This window comes from Sardina pilchardus, chromosome 7 (genome assembly GCF_963854185.1).
Source record: "Sardina pilchardus chromosome 7, fSarPil1.1, whole genome shotgun sequence".
In the NCBI taxonomy this organism is placed as follows: domain Eukaryota; kingdom Metazoa; phylum Chordata; class Actinopteri; order Clupeiformes; family Clupeidae; genus Sardina; species Sardina pilchardus.
In genome coordinates this window covers 31,292,097-31,319,799 of record NC_085000.1, presented here as the reverse complement: position 1 = coordinate 31,319,799, position 27,703 = coordinate 31,292,097, and the positions used below count along the sequence as shown (strand labels likewise).

The window sequence follows — 27,703 nt, the reverse complement described above, 5'->3', positions numbered from 1 at the left end:
ACAATATTCCTATAATTCCCAAAGACATAACGAATACGACGGCGTATTAGGGCCACGTATATATACTTTGTAAAGACGCAAATTTGCCACCTTAGAAGGTCGAAAATTTGCCACATTATAAAGTCTGTGTGTAACAGTGTAACCGGTGGTTTCTGCCCTGCGTTGATTGCTCGCTAGAGTAGCCTAAGAAAGCGTGACGCCGGCACAGCTGAGTGTATTCTCTTTTTGATAGTTTACTGGAAAATATTGTAGGGATGGGAGGTTATAGGAGATGGGGAGGCTGACATGTCATTCCAAACTCGGGTCATTTATTTTCCTGACGTTGTACATGCTAGCCTACGGGCAGCGGGAGGTGTCCACTCGAAAAACAATAAACTCACTGCTAAATCAGTCAATCGCTCGTCCACTCGTCAATCACACAACTCTCTCGCACACACACGCACACACGACAGGAGACACAGGGGAAACAGACACTTTGTGAAGTGGCAAATTTGCCACTTTCTTCTCGGAATATTGCCCCCCCCCCCCTGACAACAGGTTGCAATAATGTTCATTTCATTGTTCTAATGTTTTTAATGCTGCACTGCACTTTTGTCTATGTTTACATTTTTTACGTTCATAAAAGAGGACAGGGCAGGCACTCCCAAATCAAATATCCATTTGAAACTACACATAATACTACCTCACCAATTATTTTGAGAAGATTTTCAGAATTGTTCACTACTTTTTTGAGGGTGTATAACAGTTAAGTATTTTCTTTAAATGTGTGAAGAACAGTGAGTTTATTAAATAAATAACTACACATTACTTTATGCTGCACTGCACTATGGATAACATTGCCTGTTTATGACAGAAGGCAATGATGGTGTTCTTTCTTTTAATACATTTTTGTGATTCTGCTTCATCTGTGTCAGGCTATGCATTTAATATTTTCTCTGCAAGTGTAAGTAGAAGCACATTGTTGATTTGAAATAGAAAAGGCAAATATAGCCTCCTGTATGCTAGAGCCAAGATAATATTGATATATTGAAACCGAACCGTTACCGTGGCCCAAAAACCGTGATACAAACCGAACCGTGGCAAAACTGTACCGTTGCATCCCTAGTGTGAGTGTGTGAGTGAGAGAGTGTGTGTGTGTGTGTGTGTGTGTGAGAGTGAGTGAGAGTGTGAAAGGAGCATAAACAGGACAAGGGAGGAGAAGAGTCATGTGACAGACTGGAGGTTACCTCCTGACCTGCAGTGGCACAGCCTCAGAGCCACACGCAGGACATGGGACTTACACCACTCTACACAGGAATATCTGGACTTATTAGGAAACCACTGTGTGTGTGTGTGTTAACTTTAGGTGGTTAGGTGTCTGTGTGTGTTTGTGTGTGTGTGTGTGTGTGTGGGTGTTTTGGTGTTTCGGTGTACATTGTACATTCACTGGTGAAGGCCAGTGAATGTACATGTTTGTGTGTGCTGCAGTGTGCATCTGTTGTTGACATATGTCTGTGTGTTTGCAGAATGTTGAGCCTCCATTGTTACCGGTTGAAAGTGTTGAAGAGTGTTGTGTTTTTATTTTATTCCGTGTTCTTTTGTCCCCGCTAGAACGAGCAGCGTTTTTTTTGCAGGATTGTGCGTCTCTCTCTCTCTGCACACCTGCATGTTCCAGTCTGGTGTCACTACCAGCGGTGTGTGTTTTTCAGAGGCACTTTACAGTAATTTCCCGCATATAAGCCGCATTGTGTATAAGCCGCAGGACACTGTTTTATGCAAGTTAAAAGAAGCAAAACCATATTAACACCATATTAACTGCCCCCCTGTATTAACCTCATAGTGGAAGAAATTTTGCAAAATCAATGTATAAGCCGCAGCTAATAGTCGGGAAATTACGGTAGAGTTTCTTTAGAGTTTCTTTACAGTTTGTTGAATTACAGAAAGGTGGTGTTGTCAACAGAGCAGAAAGTACTTTTGATTGGCGGTTGTGTACAGACCCTGTATAGACGGCCTGTAGAGCTTGTGAAGTGCATGGGAAAGAAGAGTACATTCACAGAAATCTTTAACTAGCGGCCTGTTTTTAACCTCTTGCACAACAGTGGGCAGAGTTTTCCAGCAGCCGGTCAGTTGTGGTGATTAGCATGTGGACCAGGAGGTTTTGCTGGCCAGCTGGAACACTGTGAATCTCCTCTCTGGTCACAGGCACCGCACGGAAGAACTTGGGCACACTCGGGGTGATCACATGACACTGCACTGCACTGGTATTATCTGAGCTAAGAGAACTCTCTGTTAGAAGGGTGCTTCAGGAGGTGTGGAAGTGTATCATAGTATATGTGTGTAAGATAGGAATCAGAGTCACATTGGATTTGGTGCTGCCTCCTCCGCTAAGGAGATTGTGATTTTGGTGTGGTATGTCGGTTGGTTTGTCGGTGGTTTTGTCTGTTGCTTTGTCGGTGTGTAGCAGGATGATGAAAAAGCATCTCACTTCATTTTCATGAGACTTTCCAAGGGGCTCAAACCTATAGTTTCAATGCGACTGTAGTTTCAGTTTTGCCAGCGTTGCAAGATACAGCATTTTATTTGGCCTTGGCAGAGTTCTCCTCTCTCAGATTGCCCTTTGGTGTTAAAGGAGTATGCTATGACAAATGGTTGTAGCTTATTTTATTTATAGTGCACTTGTTCTGCTGTAGCCTAATTAACTAACTTAACACCCTGGCTAGGGTGATTATAATTAGTGTTGCTTTGTGTTGCTCATATTTACGCCTTTGATGTACATTATTAACGGTAGCCTAATTGTCGGAGGCGTGTTGCTGTTTGTTCGCCCCGTTTACTCGTGGGTGATGCTGTCAAAACTGAGCTTGAGTGTTTGACAGTTTAGATTGTGTGTGTGTGTGTGTGTGTGTGTGTGTGTGTGTGTGTGTGTGTGTGTGTGTGGGTGTGTTAGGCAATTTCAGAAAGAGAAGTGTTTGTGAAAGAGATTTTTAGTTAGTGGTGTTTCTCAAAGTGCTTTTGGTGAAAGTGTGTGGTTGTCTTAATGTGTGTGTGTTCCATGTATGTGAGCAGGGTTTAGTTTACGTGCACACCTGTGCACGTGTGTGTGTGTGTGTGTGCGCGCATTCAACAAGGGTTAGGGAGTGTGTGTGTCTGTTTGTGGTCGTTTTTGTGTCTGTGTGTGGGGACAGTTCGCTGTACGTGTGTGTGTGTGTTTCTGTCTGTGTGTGTGTGTAGACATCCGACCCCTTTACTCAATGCAGCACACCAGCACAAGTGGCCTTGCCCTCAAACCCACCGAGCAAAAGTGAGTCTGACCAACAGAAACACACAGAGGGAGAGACCTGCTGAAGGTTATAGGGGTCAAATAGTAGGACATCCTCAGGCTTACTATTATTTCCAATTCTTGCTGACAGCCACATAGTCTCTCATTGAGGGCCTCCAGAATAGTGAAATGAACATGATTTGGCTCTGAACCTTTTGTTTCATTTAGTGCTGATGAGAAAGAGTGGCTTCATTATAGATAGAAGGCTTTCCTGTGAGACTCTGACGTGTGTGTGTGTGTGTGTGTGTGTGTGTGTGTGTGTGTGTGTGTGTGTGTGTGTGTGTGTGTGTGTGTGTGTGTGTGTGTGTGTGTGTGTGTGTGCACGCGCGTGCATGTCTGTGTCTTTGATGCTTGTGATGTTCCCAGTCCAATCAGACTGAGAGCCCTTGTGTGTCGTTCCCCCGGTGTCGTTATCGGAGATGCAAACTGCAAACGTCGGGGAAAAAAGCCTCAGTTTTTTATGGTTGCTTGGCTTGGCGATTCTTATCAGTGAGGATGTCACACTGTCAAGGGAAGCGAGCGGAGAGAAAAATACCCCCCCCCCCCCCCAAAAAAAAAAAATCTCCCTGTTTATGTAACTTGTAATTTCTCTCCAATCTCCCACACACCTCAGTAGTCAGGACTTCAGGTTGGGGCTCTCCATGTTCCTCTCAGACCCTGAGGGCCTTGGGTTCGCTCAGGAATGTTTTTTTATTATTATTATTATTTTTATTATTTTTATTTGCTGGCACACTGAGTGTTTGTGTTGGTGACTTGCCCAAGAAGACCCAGTGGGGAGTGACACGCTGTCATACGAAATCATTACTGGAGTGAGGATCCCGTCTATCCTGATATCAGATGATACGCCCTGGACGAGAGCCAGAGTCCATGCCGCCGTTGAGCTGACTAGCCAGCTCAGTGTCATTGTAAATTATCAGCACGGCGAAAAAAAAAAGTCTGTCTTGATATCAGTTGGATCCGATCCAGAGTGTACTGTATGCAGGAGGTGAGAGCTGAACTTGTGTCCTCAGAATGAGGTGAGGACGAGATGAGAAGAATGGCCACACTACCTCCAAGGACTCTGGGACTGGGGGGGGGGGGGGGGGGGGGGGGGGGTGTTGTATTCCAAGCACATGGTTTAGTGACAATCCAGGGAAATTAACTCAGAGTAAATCGCCTACAACAAGAGCCCTATAATGGCATTGTTTTGTAAGGCAAATGAAACCATACAGCTCCTCTATTAGGAAGACTTACTCGGAGTTAACTGCAGGTTTGTCACTAAACCACGTTCTTGAAATGTCCCCCTGATCTTGTCCTGGGCCTGATCCGATTCTGATCTCGACTGTCTGTGGTTCAAATCTGTAACTTAGGGCGTATTCACACCAGGAAGGTCCGTTAGTTCACTTATTTGGTCCGGACCATTTTTTTTTTCTTTTTTTCTTTTTTAGTGCGGTTCGCTTTCACACCGTGATTAATTGCAACCGGACCAGAATTTATAAACAAAAGCACATGTGCTAAGGTCGTTCAACCATTGGCTGGTAAACGTGTAGGTGGGGTGAAGAATAGGAAGCCAAAGTCAAAGTTGGCCCACGTAAATACTATGTTTGCGTACTGTACTCGTTATTATCCTAGCAATATAGTTTATACAGTTACAGCTTTGCAGAAGTGCTTGAGCGTCAAGACGTTTGATGCAAGTTTAACAATATCATGCTCGTAATTTTGCAACGACGAAGACGTGAAACAAAACAGCTGAGAAGAGCTCTCATGTGTGTCCAACATGCTAACAGCAGGCCTACGGAAGACGGAACGGGTAGGAGATGCAAAATCAAATTATTGTTGGCAAAAAAGCGTTAGCCCACTGCTGCTTACAGCTGTTGTGCGTCACGGAGCTATCCTACATTTCCCATAATGCGCAAAAACTACGGGAGCTCGTCAAATCCAAAAAAGGTAGATTTCTGTAACTGGGTCGGATCGAGGTCGGTCTGCTTTCACACCATAAACGAACCGCACCAGGGTTCGATAGGAACCGCTCCGAGACCACCTCCTCAGCTGGGTCTCGGTCCGCTTGTTTGGTCCGCACTAGAGTTCGAGTGATTGTATTCACACCAGTCAAAAAGGTCCGAACCAAGCAAGAAACGAACTTGAGTTCGTTTTAATCGAACTAAACAAGGCAGGTGTGAATACCCCCTTAAAAAAGAGACGATCCATTCTACCATCTGCCACTGCCTGCTAGGCTGGGCATGGTTCACTTGTACGGTGCTGGAGTACTGGTTCTCTCCCGTTTTTGGTCCACACTCACACTGCATACCATCAAATACACAGGCATGGTTCAGCTGCTGTGCTCTACAATCTTTGCACAGGCGTGATCATAAGCCCAACCGTACCATGCTGGAGTCCACTTCCTCAAGTGGACCGGAGCGATCACACTGGTCAAACGAACCAGACTTTGTGGGTCAAACCTACTCGGGTACAGTACAGATGGGATTATGTGAGTACGCCCTTAGTGCCATGTGGTATGGCATCATCGCCCATGATATAGTAACTGGGATGACCTGGGCTCAGATGTGCCACTGTGCCACCCCTGCTCCAGATGACTGGGGCTTTTCCATTGCATGGTATCAGCTCATCTCGACAGAGTCCGGCTCTACTCGATTTTGGTACCGGGTGTTCGTTTTCCACTGCAACAACGTACTCCCATACGCTAGCCGATTGCCATAGCAACGCTGAAGAAAACAACTGCAACGTCATTAATGTTACGTTCTGTTATCACCTCAGCTCGCTTAGAACCTCAACTGAGGGGATACCAAAAATAGTATCAGGTACCAGGTACCAGTTTTAATGGAAAACCAAAAAAAGCGAGTGTACAGTAGAAAGCCCCTTATATGTGCTTCCTTGTTACCCTCTTGAGTGCAGACACTGCAGAGGTGGAAAAAATAGCACAACTCTTCAGCCAGGTAGAGCAGCTAATTGATGAGATGGTAAATGCACAGGTAGAACCGATACATGATTGGACTTTTACTCGCTGAAGCTGTAGTTTTCCACCTCTGCTTAAGTGTTATTTCTGCTGAGCTCCAGCAGTGGGTTTTGCTTGACTCTTTAGTCAGTGTGGTGTTTGGTTTTTCACCTGGGATGGCCAGAGGTGGTCTTTGCGGAGATGTCTGAGCTGTTCATCTGTCTGGAGACGCCAAGCTGGCTAAGTGGCCACATGCTGTGCAACATAACTTTGCAGCTGACCCTAAAAAACACTCCGAGCTCTCTGGACACCCACAGTCAGAAAGCCTTGCAGAAGCTGTCAACCAGCACTTTACTTAAATCTCCTTCCTTTTGCTCTCTCTCTTTCTCTCCTTCCCTCTCTCTCTCTTTCTCTCTCTCTCTCTCTGTCTCTCCCTCTCTCTCTCTCTCTCTCGCTCCCTCTCTCCCCTGTTATCTCATAATCGTACTTCTCCCCTCTCCCCTAGTGTCGAGGTCGAGTCCCGGAACACAGACCACTCAGGCACCTTTGCGGACACTAGCCCTCACGCTGCCCCGGCCCCCTCCTACCTGCGCGGCGCAGAGCGCTTCGGCCCCGACAGCAGCAGCAGCAGCCCCCCCGCCGGCCCCGGCCCCGGTCCCGGTCCCGGTCCCCGGGGGCCCTGCGTGGCTCCCCCCAGCCCGGCAAGCCTCGCCTGGGCCCAGCGCACGCGGCACCAGCCCGCCAGCTTAGCCCTCCGCAAGCAGGAGGAGGAGGACAACAAGAAATGCAAAGCGCTATCCGACAGCTATGAACTCTCCACCGACCTACAGGATAAGAAGGTAGGAGAGGTTTTACGCTGTGTGTGTGTGTGTGTGTGTGTGTGTATGTGTGTGTGTGTGTGTTCGTTTTTTTTGCGTGTGGGTGTGGGTGTTTGTTTGGTTTGTGTGTGTGTGTGTGTGTGTGTGTGTGTCTGCGTGTTTATGAACTCTTCACCAGTCTACAGGATACGATGGTGCTAAAGATTATGCTCTGAGTGTTTGTTAAGTGTGTGTGTGTGTTCAGTTTGTGTGTGTGTGCATGTGTGTGTCTGTGTGTTTATGAACTCTTCACCAATCTACAGGATAAGATGGTGCTATAGATTATACTCTGTGGGCCAGATGTACTAACACAGCGCTAACAGCGAGTTTTTGTATACGCAGACTGCGTACGCTGTGCTTTGCTATATTGCGCGGAATTTACTAAGCTGTCACTTCGTTACGTTAACAGCGGTCATCCCCGCCCGTTCCCGCCCCCTCTACAACGCTAACTGCGTGTGTAGAGCTGAACTACGAGCGCAGTTGAATATTGCAACATTAAAAAGAGTCAAAGTTTAGCGATCATACATGATACAAAGAGATGTCAACGAGCTGCGACAAACAGAGTAGGCCTAGTAGTTCTACTAATCCACTTAAAAAAATAGTCTACTTGTGAACTATTTACTGCACGTAGACTAAGGATATGACTTAATGCTTGTCTAACAGATTGGGAAGTGTAGGCTATGTCGTGAAAGAGAAAATACGATTTTAGAGAGGCAAACAAAAGTTAAGGTTGCTTTTGACATAGTACAATGAAGAAAACTGATGCTCTGAATATTGATTCAGCTGTCTCTAAACGTTTTTCTAATAGACGCATTTAACCGCAATTTGGATTACACCTGCTTTCAGAAGGCGGAAGTTTTTCAACGCAAAATAGACGTGCGCTGTTTTCATACATATGGCGGAATACTTAATCAATCGCTATTAGCACCTCTCCTCCCCTGTACTTGCGCGTTACACCCATTTTCAGCTGATCCGCCCAGGAATTAATATGCATGACACGGAAAAGCGCAAATAGCCATTCTCAGCTCCCACGGCAGGCAGTCTGCGCGTTTCTCTCATTGCGGCCCGTTTATACATATCCTCCCCATGTTTATACGCGCACGTTACGTCTGAAATGGGCGCAAAACGTTAGTACATCTGGCCCTGTGTGTGAGTTTCTACTCTAAACTGACCAACCATGCAGGATAAATAAATGGTTAAAATCTGTGTGTGCGTGTGTGTGTGTGTGTGTGTTTGCATTTGTGTGCTTGCTTGTGTATGCTTGCATGTGTCAAACAAGAATGTAAAACATTTAACTTTGACAACAGCAAGTCACTGTTTACCCACCTTTGTATGTGCGCGTGTGTTTGTGAACATGCGTGTGTGCATGTGCAGGTGTGTGCCTGTATGTGTGTGTGTGTGTATGTGTGTGTGCGCGCCTATCCGACAGCCATCAGCCGCCTGGCAGGCGTCCCGTTGTGCTGCAGGTGAGGTGCCCGTGTTGGGAGTTAATGGCATGAATGAGTGGATGTGACGTGAGCGTGACGAACCGAGCAAGGCCTCTGTGTCATCTCGTGCCCTCTTTTGCTGGAGAGACTTGTGTCAAGAGCACTCTCAGTCACTCTGTCGGGTTTGATGTAGCCGCTTTTTGAGCTAAACTTTGCTGACGTGTAAATTGCTGATCGGTTGTGCCCGTCATGGGTTCTTGCCAGAGTGTCACTGGTGCCAGTGTGCATTAACTTGAAAATACCCCCCCCCCCTTCCTTCCTCCTCTCCCTCTCTCTTTTTGTTACCCACCTATCTCTCCGTGCATCACTCTTTTTATCTTTTACTCTGCCTTTTTTACTCTACCTCTTCTTGTCCTCTTTTGTCTTTTATTCTGTCTATTTTCTTCCTCTCCCTATTTGGGCTTCCTCTTCCTCTCCCTCTCTCTCCTCTCATTCCATTACCCTTCTCTTTTCTTCTCTTCCTCCCTCTCTTTGTCTACCTCCTTCCCTCTCTGTTGTTCCCTCCCTCTTTATCTGTGTGTGTTCCACCCTGTCCTTCCCCTCTCTCTCTTTCTCTCTTATGCCTCACTTTCTCTTTCTCCTTGCCCCTCCCTGTATCTGTACCTCCCCCCAAACAAATGTTGGTCCTACCCTCCCTGATTCTCCGACAATTTCTCTTTCTCTTCCCTGTCTCCCTCTCCCTGTTCTCTCTTTCTCTTACTCTTCCCTCTCCCCATCTCCCTGTCCTCTCTCTCTCTCTCTGCTTCTCCTACCCCTCTCTCTCTTTCTCTCTCTCCCTCCCCTCCCTCTCCTCTCCCTCCCTCCCTCTAACTCTCTATTTGTCTTTCTTTCTCTCCTATTCTCTATTTCTCTTCCCTCTCCCCCTCCCTGTACCCACTCTCTCTTCCCCTCTCTCTCTCTCTCTCTTTCTCTCCTCCTCTCCTCCTCCCTCTATCTGCTCGGTGTCCTCCCCTCCCTCCCTCCCTGGCCAGGTGGAGATGCTGGAGAGGAAGTATGGCGGCTACTTCCTGAGCCGGCGAGCGGCGCGCACCATCCAGACGGCGTTCCGCCAGTACCGCATGAACAAGAACTTCGAGCGCCTGCGCAGCTCCGCCTCCGAGAGCCGCATGACGCGCCGCATCATCCTCTCCAACATGCGGCTGCAGTACTCCTTCGACGAGCGCCCGCCGTCCCTGCCCTCGCAGACGCCGCCCGCGCAGACGCCCTACGGCACCCAGGGCATGGGCACCCCCGAGCTGGAGCCCGGTCTGCCCGCCGCACGCTCCGCAGGGGACTACACACACCTGGAGGACTCCTTCTCCAAACAGGTGAGGGGCACCGGGCGACAGAGCCGGCAGGAACATATGCATACATACTGTACGTACATACATACATGCATACCTGACATACACTACTCACAAAAAGTTAGGGATATCTGGTTTTCGGGTGAAATTGAATGTTTCAGTACAGAAACTACTGAAGGTCATGTTGGATTTTAGGTTCATTCTGAGTATCCCTGAATATCCCTGACTTTTTGTGAGAAGTGTATAATATGTATGTCAAGAGGGATGTGGAAACTCAGACTGGTCCGAGGCGCAGTATGGTTCGTTAGGAGGGACCAGGGCAGACATATTGAGTTTAGTGACGTTAGCACTGGGTATATTTAGCGAAGCACACTCACATTAACTTGCACTCTGATCTGCGCTGAAGTTGTGCTGCTCGGACCAGGACCAGGACCAGGACCAGGACCAGGACTTAAAGTTCACACAGATCAGTCATGCACAGGGCTGTTTCAGATTTCATAATACAAAGATCATTTAAAAAGACAATCAGATATAGTGGCTTCGAAAATGTCCCCCTGCTCAAAAGCTTTAAATAGCTTATTATGGGGGACCCATTCCTACATAGCAAAAGAACATTACTGAACACAAAGCGTAACAAATTGTATCTTTGTATGAATAAATAAATAAATAAATAAATAAACTTAAAAATGGCACTCACTGATGAAACCCTGATGTACTCAAACCTGTCAGAAGCACACACGGAACAGACTCGGGGTGGGGGGGGGGGGGGGCGGGGGGCGGGGGGGGTATACTATACAGTACTGTATCTCTCCAGGTTTCTTCCTGAGCTGTATCTTAGAGATATGGGCAGGAGCGTATAGGGAGACGTACGCAGCGCTATCTCCTCTGCGCAAGCACACACACCCGGAGGACTCCTTCTCTAAACAGGTCAGAGGCACACAGTGGCTGAGTCAGAAGGGAGATATATATAAACTCGTCTTTTTTATGTTTCTTTTCACTTAGCTGGGCTTGAGGAGTTTAGAAATATTGGAAGATAGAGGAATGTATAGTGGCTGATTATGTTTCATACTTTACTTTACTTTACTTTACTCGTGTAAGAGAGGAAACTGCCCCTGTTGAGGGTCAGACTGACCCCTGTTGATGAATGGGTCAAACTACCCACTACTTTGGATACTAGTTTATAGGCTTTTCAGTCTTCTCAAAATTATGCAGTATATGATATCATATGGTGTGTGTGCCATCATTTAACTGACTGAATCAATATGGTTTGCGTTTCTATAGGGACAGATCATCATTATGTGGGTAGTGGTAACTCAGTGTTATATGACAGCCCAGCTGCCTGGTGTTATTTTCTCCCATCTGGACAAACTTGATGAAGCATTTTTAGTTACAGCAGCTGTTAGATGTATGGTGTAGAACAAGTACAATTTGTTAATTTGTCTCTCTGTCTGTCTGTATAGACCGTTTCGAGGGAAGTTTCCGTTTTAACATTTCATATGTTATCTTAATGCAGTGGAAATAGTTTGGGAACAAAATAGAATGTTCAAGCTTTGTTTTGGAGTTTCTTTTTGAAAGGGTCTTTAGGTATCCACATGTTTTGGTACTGCAGCCTATGCTTAAAACTAATATTGTCATTACAGTGCATGAAAATGCACTGTACTGTTCTTCCTAGGCTTCTTCTTCTTCTTCTTCTTCTTCTTCTTCTTATTATTCCGCTGACCAAATTCATTTTTTCTATTCAGCTTGAACCGTTTAACTTAGAAGCTTCATTCAAACGTCGCAACGTAGGTCTTAAATAGGGGAATGCTGCTATGTATTTTTCAACTTTGTAACTTTTATACTTTTTAAACTATAAATTAAAAACTATTAAAAATTTCCCCATAGACTTAACATTGGCCTCTATGACATCACAATCGGATCATTACAGTGCATGCAAATGCACTGTACTGTTCTTCCTAGGCTTCTTCTTCTTATTACAGTGCATGAAAATGCACTGTACTGTTATTCCAAGTCTTCTTATTATTACAGTGCATGAAAATGCACTGTACTGTTCTTCCTCGGTCTTCTTCTTCTTATTACAGTGCATGAAAATGCACTGTACTGTTCTTCCTAGTCTTCTTATTATTACAGTGCATGAAAATGCACTGTACTGTTCTTCCTAGTCTTCTTCTTATTACAGTGCATGAAAATGCACTGTACTGTTCTTCCTAGTCTTCTTATTATTTTCTTTATTATTATTCCGCTGACAGCTTTTTCTAACCGCAATTTCTCTTCAACCGTTTAACTTAGAAACTTCATTCAAACTTTGTAACGTAGGTATTCTAATGGATCGGGTTGCTATGACTTTTCAACTTTGTAACTTTTATACTTTTTGAACTATAAATTAAAAACTATTAAAAATTTCCCCATAGACTTAACATTGGCCTCTATGACATCACAATCGGGTCGTTGAGCAATTAGAATCTTATGCCAGGTGGCCAGCCCCACCTGCAGCAGCCCTCTCTCTCTCAGGCTTTAAGCATACAATCTCTCTGTGAAGACTACATATCCTGTTAACTGTTTCCTCTGTCCACAACTGTTTCAAAATAAAAGTCCTCACTGCAATAATACACTATTAAATCATTTAACCACTGAAACTACTCAACTATTTAACTGTTCAACCATTCCAACTGTCATTTATCATCAACTATGCCTCCAGTCAACTAAATGAATCCTCAATGTACCTAGCAACCAACATAGCAACCATTAAAATTAAGCGTTTTTGACAGTTTCCATAGCAACCAACATGATTATACTACAGTAACTTCTTTATTCTTGATAGTGGGCACCATGGATACCCTAGCAACTACTGTTTCAAAATAAAAGTCCTCACTAGCAAGTTAGCATTGTTAGCATGGTTAGCATTGTTAGCATAGTTAGCATTTTTAGCATAACTGTTAAAAATGATTAGCTAAGTTAGCTAATCAACCTGGTTAGCATTGTTAGCATTTTTAGCACAACTGCTAAAATGATTAGCTAAGTTAGCTAATCAACATGGTTAACATTGTTAACATAGTTAGCAATGTTAGCATAGTTAGCATTTTTAACATTACTGCTAGAAATCATCAGCTAAGTTAACTTATCAACCTGGTTAGCATTGTTAGCATAGTCAACATTTTAGAATACCTGTTAGAAATCATTAGTTAAGTTAGAACAGGAATGTTTAAGCTTTAAAATGTCTACCTTAACACCATCAACTCTCTTTAAACTATGCAACCACCATGTTTACCCTAGCTACACCTTAGTAGCCATATCTACATTTTTTTGCATTTTCATGCACTGGTAATTCCTTGGAATTGCATTTCTAGTTATCTTTATTATTATTCCGCTGACAGCTTTTTCTAACCGCAATTTCTCTTCAACCGTTTAACTTAGAAACTTCATTCAAACTTTGTAACGTAGGTATTCTAATGGATCGGGTTGCTATGATTTTTCAACTTTGTAACTTTTATACTTTTTGAACTATAAATTAAAAACTATTAAAAATTTCCCCATAGACTTAACATTGGCCTCTATGACATCACAATCAGGTCGTTGAGCAATTAGAATCTTATGCCAGGTGGCCAGCCCCACCTGCAGCAGCCCTCTCTCTCTCAGGCTTTAAGCATACAATCTCTCTGTGAAGACTACATATCCTGTTAACTGTTTCCTCTGTCCACAACTGTTTCAAAATAAAAGTCCTCACTGCAATAATACACTATTAAATCATTAAACCACTGAAACTACTCAACTATTTAACTGTTCAACCATTCCAACTGTCAGTTATCATCAACTATGCCTCCAGTCAACTAAATGAAACCTCCATGTACCTAGCAACCAACATAGCAACCATTTAAATTAAGCGTTTTTGACAGTTTCCATAGCAACCAACATGATAATACTACAGTAACTTCTTTATTCCTGATAGTGGGCACCATGGATACCCTAGCAACTACTGTTTCAAAATAAAAGTCCTCACTAGCAAGTTAGCATTGTTAGCATGGTTAGCATTGTTAACAAAGTTAGCATTTTTAGCATAACTGCTAAAAATGATTAGCTAAGTTAGCTAATCAACCTGGTTAGCATTGTTAGCATAGTTAGCATTGTTAGCATTTTTAGCACAACTGCTAAAATGATTAGCTAAGTTAGCTAATCAACGTGGTTAGCATTGTTAACATAGTTAGTAATGTTAGCATAGTTAGCTGATGATTTCTAGCAGTAATGCTAAAAATGCTAAGTTAACTTATCAACCTGGTTAGCATTGTTAACATAGTTAACATTTTAGAATACCTGTTAGAAATTATTAGTTAAGTTAGAACAGGAATGTTTAAGCTTTAAAATGTCTACCTTAACACTATCAACTCTCTTTAAACTATGCAACCACCATGTTTACCCTAGCTACACCTTAGTAGCCATATCTACATTTTTTTGCATTTTCATGCACTGGTAATTCCTTGGAATTGCATTTCTAGTTATTCTTCTTCTAACGCACGCAATTCAGCTTCAACCGCTTAACGTAGAAACTCCATTCAAATTTTGTCGCGTAGGTCTTACTTACGCGATGTGGGCTTTGTATTTTTCAACTTTGTAACTTTTATACTTTTTAAACTATTACTTAAAAACTATTACCATTTCCCCCATAGACTTAACATTGCTCATTATGACATCACGGCAGCAATTAGAATCTTACGCCAGGTGGCCGGCCACCTGGGCACCAACTGTCAGTTTCTCTGTCTGTTTCCTGTCTGTTTCCTCTGTCCACAACTGTTTCAAAATAAAAGTCCTCAATGCAATAATACACTATTAAATCATTTAACCATTGAAACTACTCAACTATTGAACTGTTCAACCATTCCAACTGTCAGTTATCATCCACTATGCCTCCAGTCAACTACATGAAACCTCCATGTACCTAGCAACCAACATAGCAACCATCAAAATTAAGTGTTTATGACCGTTTCCATAGCAACCAACATGTTTATACTGCAGTAACTTCTTGTTTCCTGATAGTGGCCACCATGGATACCCTAGCAACAAATGTTTCAAAATAAAAGTCCTCACTAGCAAGTTAGCTAGTTAGCATGGTTAGCATAGTTAGCATTGTTAGCATAGGTAACATTTTTAGCATAACTGCAAAAAATCATCAACTAAGTTAGCTAATCAACCTGGTTAGCATTGTTAGCAAATTTAGCATTGTTAGCATAGTTAGCATTTTTAGCATTACTGCTAGAAATCATCGGTTAAGTTAGCTAATCAACCTGGTTAGCATTGTTAGTAAAGTTAGCATTGCTAGCATAATAAGCATTTTTAGCGTAACTGCTAGAAATCATTAGCTAAGTTAGCTAATCAACATTTTAACATGAATAAAAATCATTAGTTAAGTTAGAACTGGAACGTTTCATCTTTAAACTGTCTACCTTCACACTATCAACTCTCTGTAAACTATGCAACCACCATGTTTACCCTAGCTACACCTTAGTAACCATATCTACATTATCTATCTATTTTTGCATTTTCATGCACTGGTAATTCCTTGGAATTGCATTTCTAGTTATTATTAAACTTCTTCTTCTAACGCAGCCAATTCAGCTTCAACCGTTTAACGTAGAAACTTCATTCAAACGTTGTTGCGCAGGTCTTGCTTATGCCATGCCTGCTTTGTATTTTTTAACTTTGTAACTTTTATACTTTTTAAACTATTACTTAAAAACTATTACCATTTCCCCCATAGACTTAACATTGCTCATTATGACATCACGGCAGCAATTAGAATCTTAGGCCAGGTGGCCGGCCACCTGGGCACCAACTGTCAGTTTCTCTGGCTTTAAGCATACAGTCTCTCAGAAGACTACATATCCTGTTAACTGTTTCCTCTGTCCACAACTGTTTCAAAATAAAAGTCCTCACTGCAATAATACACTATTTAATCATTTAACCATTGAAACTACTCAACCATTGAACTGTTCAACCATTCCAACTGTCAGTTATCATCCACTATGCATCCAGTCAACTACATGAAACCTCCATGTACCTAGCAACCAACATAGCAACCATTAAAATTAAGCGTTTATGACCGTTTCCATAGCAACCAACATGATTATACTGCAGTAACTTCTTGTTTCCTGATAGTGGCCACCATGGATACCCTAGCAACAAATGTTTCAAAATAAAAGTCCTCACTAGCAAGTTAGCTAGTTAGCATGGTTAGCATTGTTAGCATAGTTAGCATTTTTAGCATAACTGCAAAAAATCATCAACTAAGTTAGCTAATCAACCTGGTTAGCATTGTTAACAAATTTAGCATTGTTAGCATAGTTAGCATTTTTAGCATTGCTGCTAGAAATCATTGGTTAAGTTAGCTAATCAACCTGGTTAGCATTGTTAGTAAAGTTAGCATTGCTAGCATAATTAGCATTTTTAACGTAACTGCTAGAAATCATTAGCTAAGTTAGCTAATCAACATTTTAACATTAATAGAAATCATTAGTTAAGTTAGAACTGGAATGTTTCAGCTTTAAACTGTCTACCTTCACACTATCAACTCTCTGTAAACTATGCAACCACCATGTTTACCCTAGCTACACCTTAGTAACCATATCTACATTATCTATCTTTTTTTGCATTTTCATGCACTGGTAATTCCTTGGAATTGCATTTCTAGTTATTATTATTCCGCTTACCAAATTCATTTTTTCTATTCAGCTTGAACCGTTTAACTTAGAAACTTCATTCAAACGTCGCAACGTAGGTCTTAAATAGGGGAATGCTGCTATGTATTTTTCAACTTTGTAACTTTTATACTTTTTAAACTATAAATTAAAAACTATTACAAATTTCCCCATAGACTTAACATTGGCCTCTATGACATCACAATCGGATCATTAAGCAATTAGAATCTTATGCCAGGTGGCCAGCCCCACCTGCAGCAGCCCTCTCTCTCAGGCTTTAAGCATACAATCTCTGTGAAGACTACATATCCTGTTAAACTCTCTTTCTACAACTGTTTCAAAATAAAAGTCCTCACTGCAATAATACACTATTAAATCATTTAACCATTGAAACTAACTGTTCAACCATTCCAACTGTCAGTTATCTTCAACTATGCCTCCAGTCAACTACATGAGACCTCCATGTACCTAGCAACCAACATAGCAACCATTAAAATTAAGCGTTTCTGACCGTTTCCATAGCAACCAACATGATTTTACTATAGTAACTTCTTTATTCCTGATAGTGGCAGCCATGGATACCCTATCAACAAATGTTTCAAAATAGAAGTCCTCAGTACCAAGTTAGCTAGTTAGCACTTTTAGCATAGCTGCTAGAAATGATTAGCTAGGTTAGCTAATCAACCTAGTTAGCATTGTTAACATAGTTAGCATTGTTAGCATAGTTAGCAATTTTAGCATAACTGCTAAAAATGATTAGCTAAGTTAGCTTATCAACCTGGTTAGCATTGTTAGCATAGTTAGCATTTTTAGCATAACTGCTAAAAATGATTAGCTAGGTTAGCTAATCAACCTAGTTAGCATTGTTAACATTGTTAGCATAGTTAGCATTGTTAGCATTTTTAGCATTATTGTTAGAAATCATCAGCTAAGTTAGCTTATCAACCTGGTTAGCATTGTTAACATAGCTATCATTTTTACAATAACTGTTAGAAATCATTAGCCAAGTAAACCAATCAACCTGGTTATCATTGTTAGCATACTTAACATTTTAGAATACCTGTTAGAAATCATTAGTTAAGTTAGAACAGGAATGTTTAAGCTTTAAAATGTCTACCTTAACACTATCAACTCTCTTTAAACTATGCAACCACCATGTTTACCCTAGCTACACCTTAGTAACAATATCTACATTATCTATCTATACATTTTTTTGCATTTTCATGCACTGGTAATTCCTTGGAATTGCATTTCTAGTTAAGCAATTAGAATCTTATGCCAGGTGGCCAGCCCCACCTGCAGCAGCCCTCTCTCTCTCAGGCTTTAAGCATACAATCTCTCTGTGAAGACTACATATCCTGTTAAACTCTCTTTCCACAACTGTTTCTAAATAAAAGTCCTCACTGCAATAATACACTATTAAATCATTTAACCATTGAAACTACTCAACTATTTAACTGTTCAACCATTCCAACCGTCAGTTATCTTCAACTATGCCTCCAGTCAACTACATGAGACCTCCATGTACCTAGCAACCAACATAGCAACCATTAAAATTAAGCATTATGACCGTTTCCATAGCAACCAACATGATTTTACTACAGTAACTTCTTTATTCCTGATAGTGGCAGCCATGGATACCCTATCAACAAATGTTTCAAAATAGAAGTCTTCAGTAGCAAGTTAGCTAGTTAGCATAGTTAGCATTTTTAGCATAGCTGCTAGAAATGATTAGCTAAGTTAGCTAATCAACCTAGTTGCATTGTTAACATAGTTAGCATTGTTAGCATAGTTAGCATTTTTAGCATAACTGCTAAAAATGATTAGTTAAGTTAGCTAATCAACCTGGTTAGCATTGTTACCATAGTTAACATTGTTAGCACAGTTAGCATTTTTAGCATAACTGTTAAAAATGATTAGCTAAGTTAGCTAATCAACTTGGTTAGCAACCATTACGCAACCATTGGTTAGCAACCATTAAAATTAAGCGTTTATGACCGTTTCCATAGCAACCAACATGATTTTACTACAGTAACTTCTTTATTCCTGATAGTGGCAGCCATGGATACCCTATCAACAAATGTTTCAAAATAGAAGTCTTCAGTAGCAAGATAGCTAGTTAGCATAGTTAGCATTTTTAGCATTACTGCTAGAAATCATCAGCTAAGTTAGCTTATCAACCTGGTTAGCATTGTTAACATAGCTAGCATTTTTACAATAACTGTTAGAAATCATTAGCCAAGTAAACCAATCAACCTGGTTATCATTGTTAGCATAGTTAACATTTTAGAATACCTGTGAGAAATCATTAGTTAAGTTAGAACAGGAATGTTTAAGCTTTAAAATGTCTACCTTAACACTATCAACTCTCTTTAAACTATGCAACCACCATGTTTACCCTAGCTACACCTTATTAACCATATCTACATTTTTTTGCATTTTCATGCACTGGTAATTCCTTGGAATTGCATTTCTAGTTCATATTGACATCCAGGTCCAGATAGTGAGAAGGAAATGGCAGATTATGCAAAGCAAAATCCTCTGATAAAGTAAAAGATTAAACCATTTAGTGCAATAAATTGCACTGCGAGAAAGACTGGAAAAGGAGAAGAAGGTTCAGGGGGAAGTGGAGTGATGGTTAAAGATTGATAGACTGGAAGATGGAAGGTGATGAAGTGAAAGTGATTGAGTAATAATGACTGACTGATATAGTGACAGTGATATTGTGTGCCCCCCTCTCCTCTACCGATGACAACAGCTATCAGCTGCTTTAGATGAATAGTGTAGTAAAATGAGGCCAATTTGCCTCTATTTGTCTATTTTATACATTTCTATTTATTCTTTTAAATGATTTTTTATAGACTGAATGATGAATGATGTAGTGACAAGAAAGCACTTTAGATTGTGTTGTACCTGTCTCAATGATAATAAAGACCTATTGTATTCTATGGTATTGTATTGTATTCTATTGTATTCTATTGTATTCTTTTCTGTCTCTGTACACAGGTATCTACAGTTTTCAGTATTAAATCCTATACAGTACTTAGTACTAATATTGCCATTCAGAATATGGGCCCTATAGAATGACATGCAAACCCATACAGTGAGAACTCCTCCTTGTCCCTCTGCTGCACAGGTGAAGTCTCTGGCCGACTCCATCGACGACGCGCTGACGTGCCGCGCGGGCCGCGAGGACTCTCAGGACGGCAGCGGGGAGGTGTGCGGCGGCAGCAGCACGGCGGAGGAGTACGGCGAGTGCGTGTGGAGCACCAGCAGCCACCCGTCGGCCTCGCCCTCGCCCTCGTCCCGCCGCGGCCCGGGCCACCGCCAGCGCAGCGGCGGCGGCGGCGGCGGCGGCCTGAGCATGCACGAGGACAGCACGGCCACGTCCTACAGCGACGTCACGCTCTACATGGACGACGGCATCCCCTCGTCGCCGCTCTCGCTGGACCGGGCGCCCAGCAGCACCGACACGGAGTTCTGGGGCACCAGCGGCATAATGGGCGGCGGCCGCGAGGACAGCCGCGACACAGAGGGCGGCGGCAGCGGCAACAGCCGGCGGAGCACGCCGTGCACCGAGTGCCGCGACTACCGGCTGCGCGGGCCGCACCTGCCCGTGCTGACCATCGAGCCGCCCAGCGACAGCTCGGTGGACATGAGCGACCGCTCCGACCGCGGCTCGCTCGGCCGCCAGCTGGTGTACGACCAGGACCCGTCCGGCGGCGGCGGCGGGGGGGGAGGGTCTCCGCAGGGGACGCTGAAGCACAACGCCACCGGCCCCGGCGCCGGAGCCCACTCGGCGATGGTGCCCTGCGCCACGGCTCAGGGCCAGACGCGGCCCGCCTCGCGCCCGCTCCCCACCCAGATCCCGCCGCATCTGGCCCACCACCACCACCACCATCACCACCACCACCACCACCACTACCCCGACACGCCCTCCTCGTCCTCGTCTCCGCAGCAGCCCCCCACCACGCCGCTCTCCTCCTCCTCGTCCGCCCCGCACGCCCCCGGCAGCCTGGAGCAGCCCTGCTGCTCGGACGGCGACAACGACTCGCTCAACTCCACCACCAACTCCAACGAGACCATCAACTGCAGCTCGGGCTCGTCGTCCAGGGACAGCCTGCGGGAGCCCATGCCGCCGCTGGGCAAGCAGACCTACCAGCGCGAGAGCCGCCAGTGCTGGGACTCGCCCGCCTTCAACAACGACGTGGTGCAGAGGAGGCAGTACCGCATCGGACTCAACCTCTTCAACAAGTAAGAGACGCAGAGAGGAGGGGGCCAACCGTTTAGAAGGAGCGGGGTATTAGATTAGCATTTCGTTATTTACAGTTAGACAAGTTCAAGGGCAAACCGTTTAGAAGGTGAGGGTGATTAAATAAGGTTTTGATATTTACAGGTAGACAAGTAAAACCTTGGTATTGTGTTGTGATGATCATACAAGGTAGAATAGCTTCAGATCACCAACAAGTAGATTAAAGCATGAGTAATGTTCCCTTGTGGTACGAAATTAGATGTGTCCATTTCAAATGTTGTTTGTATCCATAAGATTGCCGGAAAAAAAACGTGGACAAATTAAACGCAGAGTCTGTATCTGTCTCTGTATTTAACATTGAGTATAAATGATCCTTCAGAGAGACAGGGACGAAGCAGCAAAGCATAAGAAGCAGGATAATTAAAGAAGCGATGATGTTGATGTTGAACTGGAAGGTTAGGTTGATGTTGAACTAGAGGGTCAGGTAAGGTTGAACTGTAAGGTCAGGTAAGGTTAAACCTGAAATTGCAGTGACTAGAGGAGGCAGCAACAACTAACGGAAACAGGACACATCACAGCTCACTTGGAGAGGAAGTGTGTTAGCAATTACTGAAGCTTCTGATATCTAGAGATGTAGATTATACAACTTTTAAAGAGTAGAGGAGGTTGTATTGTGCAATGTGCTCAACCTCTTCAACAAGCACAAGAGGGAGAAAAATCAAGGTGTCACTGTTCACCAGGAGAAGCAATGGCAAAATTTATTACAAAAAGAAGCATTTGATGTTACAGCTTTTCACAATTGCTAAAACATTAAACTGCCTGAACAGATTTCTTGAATCGATCAACTTTTTGGCACAACCTTTAACAGTTTTCACATAAAGCACAATTTGCAGATCTCATCTTTGCAAAACTCTAAACACATTCTCATGCAATAAAACGCATTGTGTTGTATAATACTATGAATGCCATACGTAAACACAGCTACTCAAAATGTATCACACTTGTTTCAGAATGATGTCACTCACAACCAATAAGCTCAGAGTGTAAGCAGGTTGCTGAACAGGGCAGGTTCATATCAACAATGGACAGAAACTGACTGAGGTGTCAACGCCTCATCAGTGTGCCATTCAGAGTACCATGAAGGCTGAGATTTGGGGTTTGTGTTTATAGTTTTGAAGGTGGAAGATTGAAAAAAACAAAACAATTAGCAATTGTGAAAAACTGCATAAAAGCCAGAATAGTGTGAAACAAAGCCAAACTACTTTTTTTTTCTTTGTGATCAAAGCACATTGACTTCTTGAGTTCACTCACCGAAATTCAGTAAACAGAATATGCTAAAGCCAGAACACCTGCCACCCAATCAGATGTCAGCACACACCCTGTGAGTAGTGGTGGCAGGATGTGTGAGTGGACTCCACCAAGCGCTCAGAAGAAATCGAGAGGATGTGGTTAACACCAAAGGCACAGCCCAAGTGCTCACTCCAGAGGTCATGCAGGGTAAAGATCAAGTTAAAGTGGAGTATATTGTACGATGTATATTGTGTACACGTACAGTATGTAGACACCTCACTCAGTCCTGTTGTCATTCAGATTTGTTCAAATACGTTTGACAGCAGCTATGCTCTGTCTTGATGTCTTGTGAGGTCTTTTCATTCTGTTGTTCCACCCAGATGTTCAACATTGTTCATTACATGTCAACATACAGTAGGTATACGTATAGCAGATAATCATAGATATTTTAGATATTTGTGGGGTTCTGAATCTTTTTCGATATATTATGTCTTAGTCAAAATTGATCCAAGACAACTGGTGTGAGACTGCAGCTGTTTTCACGGTACCAGGAATGTGTTACCCACAGTAAATGTCAAGTAACAAGCCCACACTTCTGTGGCTTAAAGGGATAGTTCGGATTTTAACACACAAAGTTATATGGGTTCCCTGTCAGCAACGTTGTGCATCAGCACTGACTTACCCCGCAACAGCGTCCTGTGAGCCGAGATCCAGCCGGTTGTTGATGCTGAAGAAAGTAGTCCGGCAAGTTTCTGGGGTCACGAAAGTAAAGTGTTTTTCTTCTCAAAACCATATGCGTTCAAAAGAGTGATATATTTGCACCACAAAAACGTTGTCCAGGAAAAATTCAAACCTCGTTATCACTTACTTATTTTTCGCGATTCCTATCACTGCGCGCTACTGACAGCTGGACAACGTTTTTGTGGTGCAAATATATCACTCTGTTGAACGCATATGGTTTTGAGAAGAAAAACACTTTACTTTCGTGACCCCAGAAACTTGCCGGACTACTTTCTTCAGCATCAAAAACGATCAAAAACCGGCTGGATCTCGGCTCACAGGACGCTGTCGGGGGGTAAGTCAGTGCTGATGCACAACGTTGCTGACAGGGAACCCATATAACTTCGTGTCTTAAAACCCAAACTATCCCTTTAAGTCAGTTCCTATACACTTAACACACACAGAAACCAGGCAATGCCTCCCCCAACAATGATCCATCCAACCAGTTAGTATTCACAGAGATAAGGATGTTACAAAACCCCTTCACCTTCTCCTGACCCAGGCAATGTTTGTGACCCTGGGCTGGGGACAATTAGACACCCAACAGCAAACAGTCTTCTCACTCTCTGGAACTTACCACAGAGGAAGGCTTCAGGGACACAGATAGATGAAGGGAACCATAAACTCATAGCAACTATGCATGGGTTCAATTAGTACTAACTACACATAAACTACACATTTCATTAAATGAGAAAGCTTTATAAAAAAATTATACCACACCATTCCTATCGAAAAAAATGGCAGCGTCTTTGATGATGACAATAATGATTATGATGATGATGATGATATGAATTAAAGAAGAAGGATCATGATGGTGGTGATGATGATGGTGGTGTTCATGACAATATTGCGGTATTGATGATAATGATTGACGTGGGTTATGATAATGATGATGACAATGGTGGTAATGATACAATGATACTGATGACTGATAACACTCCCTCGTCTCTTCCTCCCTGCAGAAAGCCAGAGAAGGGCATCCAGTACTTGATCGAGCGGGGCTTTGTGTCTGACACGCCGGTGGGCATTGCCCGCTTCATCCTGGAGAGGAAGGGCCTGAGCCGGCAGATGATCGGAGAGTTTCTGGGCAACCGGCAGAAACAGTTCAACAAGGACGTGCTGGAGTGAGTGTGCGAGGGGACGGAACAGATGGGGCTGTACTAACGGTGCCACTAACAGTTGTAACAATTAAAGGTTCAGTCAGCAATTGTGCAGGAAGTCATGTTTGTTTTTGTTGCTATTTATGTATTGGCATATGTATTTGGGTCCAAAAACAACGTAAATTATATTTGAACCAAGGACCAAACCAAACACCAGAGAGTAGCTCACCTCTACCTTCAATATTCCCACATATCTGTGTGGGGGGCAGGCTGCACCCTCTATGCTTGTCTGAGCCTGGGCTGCCTGCTAGAGACTCAGGAATGGGCAGCTAGCGGTCGTCATGAGGAGATGGTTGCCGACAAAAAAAATTATGGGCTTGAAATCGCGTACGATTGCTGACTGCACAGCCAATGGCATACATGGATTGAGTTCAGTCCTGAACTTTCAATGGAGATCACGTTTGAAAGAATAAAGGTTTTAGTCAAGGACTAGGCTTAATCTATATACATGAAACAAGCCCAATGTGCGAAAAGTTGTCAGCTTTGTTGTTTCTTAAAGTAATGAAACTAAGCCTCTATGATACATAAACTTTAATCTAATCTTATCGAATCTAATCTATATAACTATGACATATGATGTAGAGTCCATTTCTAGTCATATCACAAGGTGAAGTACGTGATCACTGGAACTACAGGATATGTCTTGAGCGTGTCTTGAAATGAATGTACATTAAAAGCACCCTTGAGCTAGACCCTTAGACACATTTCTTTGTGTATTAATAACTGTAATCTCTATGTGTGTGTGTGTGTGTGTGTGTGTGTGTGTGTGTGTTAGCTGTGTGGTGGATGAGATGGACTTCTCTGGTATGGACCTAGACGACGCCTTGAGAAAGTTCCAGGCTCAGATCAGAGTTCAAGGAGAAGCCCAAAAAGTGGAGAGACTAATCGAGGCATTCAGGTATGTGTGTGTGTGTGTGTGTGTGTGTGTGTGTGTGTGTGTGTGTGTGTGTGTGTGTGTGTTTGTGTGCGCGCGTGTGTGTGTGTTTGTGTGTTCGTTTGTTTAAATGTGTGTGTATCTGCACACACATCCTGCATAGGATTCAGAAGTTGTGTCCCTTACTCTGACTCACCCATGTTTATCACTAAGCTGCACACCTGGACTGTCCCTACTGTGTTCCTGACAGAATGTTTTGTTGATATGGGGTTCCTGTAATTGCCCTGGTAGAGCAAGGTGCTAACCGTAACAGGGTCATGGGTTTGATACTCGGAAAGCACCCACAAACCCACTGTACTGTAAGCATTGGTGCTTTGGTTAGGTGGAAATTCATTTTTGTTTGAAATGCTTTCTTTGCATGGTGTATGCTACTGAGAATTGATTGTGGAACGAAAACTACACCTGTCTCTCTGTGGCACACACACATGATAGGCCTCCTGCCTAGGCGTGCTTAAAAAACTTCTTTCTTTGAGGCTTTTGACCGCTGACCCCCATCCCCTACCCCTCCCTTTTGTTTGTTACTGTAAGTGACCTTGGGTATTATTCTTAAAGACGCTATATAGATTTAAGTCATTATTATGATGATGATTGTTATTATTATTATTATACACACACACACACACACACACACACAGTTACACACACATTGCAACTGCTCTACTTTTCTTGTCACAACAGCCAGCGGTACTGTGTGTGTAACCCTGCGCTGGTGCGTCAGTTTCGGAACCCAGACACAATCTTCATCCTGGCGTTTGCCATCATCCTCCTCAACACGGACATGTACAGCCCCAACATCAAACCAGAGAGGAAGATGAAGCTGGACGACTTCATCAAAAACCTCCGAGGTGAGATGCTGACCACCTCCGCAAATGTTTCCTGACCAGCTGCAATCGGTGGTGAAGCAGCGCCCTCTTGTGTTGATAGGCGGTACAGATGCGGGGAATGAACTTATGAAAACTGAGTGTTGAGATCCAATTCTCTAGCCTGGTTGACACCAGACCATTTCTCAAATCTCATTTGAGATAGAGAGCGGGGTCTGTGAATTCCTCATTGACTTCCAGAGGGGTAACTGGCAGTGAAATTAATGGAATCCTTTCCGGACGGACCTGCAGAGCAGATTTGCTAACAGGTCCATCTGGGTTCATCCAGCTAGGCTACAGATTCTCATTTATTCTCTCATATCCTTCTCCTCCGCTCCTCTGCTCCTCTCTCCCGAAGGTGTGGATAATGGGCAGGACATCCCCAGGGATCTGCTGGTGGGGATCTACCAGCGCATTCAGAAGTGGGAGCTGAGGACCAATGACGACCACGTGTCCCAAGTCCAGGCGGTGGAGAGAGTAGTGGTCGGCAAGAAGCCAGTGAGTCCACCACAGCAACTTTATATGGCAACCTCACAGAGAAACTTCAGACTCTGACTTCAGGAGCACTCTCCGGCTTCAGTAGTGAATTGATGTGTGTGAGTGTGTGTGTGTGTGTGTGTGTGTGTGTGTGTGTGTGTGTGTGTGTGTGTGTGTGTGTGTAGGTGCTGTCTCTGCCCCATCGTAGACTGGTGTGTTGCTGTCAGCTATATGAAGTCCCTGACACAAACCGACCACAGAGGACAGGACTTCATCAGAGAGAGGTCTTCCTCTTCAACGACCTGCTCGTGGTAAGACCCTTCATCTGCTCACACCCTCTCGTCAACCGTTATTTTGCCGGTGATCGCTGAATTGCGTTAACATTCTGTGGTCTCTGGTTGCTAATCCCTTGCAATTTGAATGGGGCTTTGGAGTGACCTTACTTCTCTAACACTCCTGCTTAACACACACAGCTCTCTGTAATGAGACAGTGTTGGCCAAATGGATACAAATTCTGATCTGCTCGGAGCTAAACTCATTCTAGTTCAAAATTATTATTTAAAAAAAACTTTGAGTTTGAAAAAACAAGCTGATTAAAAAAGTAAAGAAACTAAGCTGAACGCCAGAAGCTATGTCCTTTTTTTCTTTTGAACTGTAAGACAAAAGCAACATTGAAAATTCATTTCAGCTGTGTAGTCAATTATGGAGTCAATATGGAGTCTTTGGAGGAGTCCCCAGGGTCTCCACAGTTCCTCTGGGGGTATTCACACCTGCCTTGTTTAGTTCGATTAAAACAAACTCAAGTTCGTTTCTTGCTTGGTTCGGACCTTTTTGACTGGTGTGAATACAATCACTCGAACTCTAGTGCGGACCAAACAAGCGGACCGAGACCCAGCTGAGGAGGTGGTCTCGGAGCGGTTCCTATCGAACCCTGGTGCGGTTCGTTTATGGTGTGAAAGCAGACCGACCTCGATCCGACCCAGTTACAGAAATCTACCTTTTTTGGATTTGACGAGCTCCCGTAGTTTTTGCGCATTATGGGAAATGTAGGATAGCTCCGTGACGCACAACAGCTGTAAGCAGCAGTGGGCTAACGTTTTTTTTGCCAACAATAATTTGATTTTGCATCTCCTACCCGTTCCGTCTTCCGTAGGCCTGCTGTTAGCATGTTGGACACACATGAGAGCTCTTCTCAGCTGTTTTGTTGCACGTCTTCGTCGTTGCAAAATTACGAGCATGATATTGTTAAACTTGCATCAAACGGTCTTGACGCTCAAGCACTTCTGCAAAGCTGTAACTGTATAAACTATATTGCTAGGATAATAACGAGTACAGTACGCAAACATAGTATTTACGTGGGCCTACTTCGACTTTGGCTTCCTATTCTTCACCCCACCTACACGTTTACCA

At 43.4% G+C, this 27,703-nt stretch overlaps 1 protein-coding gene across 2 annotated transcripts in view; it reads left to right on the top strand.

Moving 5' to 3' along the window:
* Positions 1-27,703, top strand: part of iqsec2b (IQ motif and Sec7 domain ArfGEF 2b) — a 98,437-nt gene that overhangs the window by 64,553 nt on the left and 6,181 nt on the right. For both annotated transcript variants that reach the window (XM_062541800.1, XM_062541801.1), the window contains exons 2-9: positions 6,733-7,066; positions 9,543-9,878; positions 19,677-20,794; positions 23,825-23,986; positions 24,798-24,920; positions 25,635-25,801; positions 26,175-26,314; positions 26,479-26,604. In XM_062541800.1, coding sequence (XP_062397784.1) covers positions 9,549-9,878; positions 19,677-20,794; positions 23,825-23,986; positions 24,798-24,920; positions 25,635-25,801; positions 26,175-26,314; positions 26,479-26,604 — 2,166 coding nt within the window. In that variant the 5' untranslated portion in view covers positions 6,733-7,066; positions 9,543-9,548. The remainder of the gene's footprint in view (positions 1-6,732; positions 7,067-9,542; positions 9,879-19,676; positions 20,795-23,824; positions 23,987-24,797; positions 24,921-25,634; positions 25,802-26,174; positions 26,315-26,478; positions 26,605-27,703) is intronic.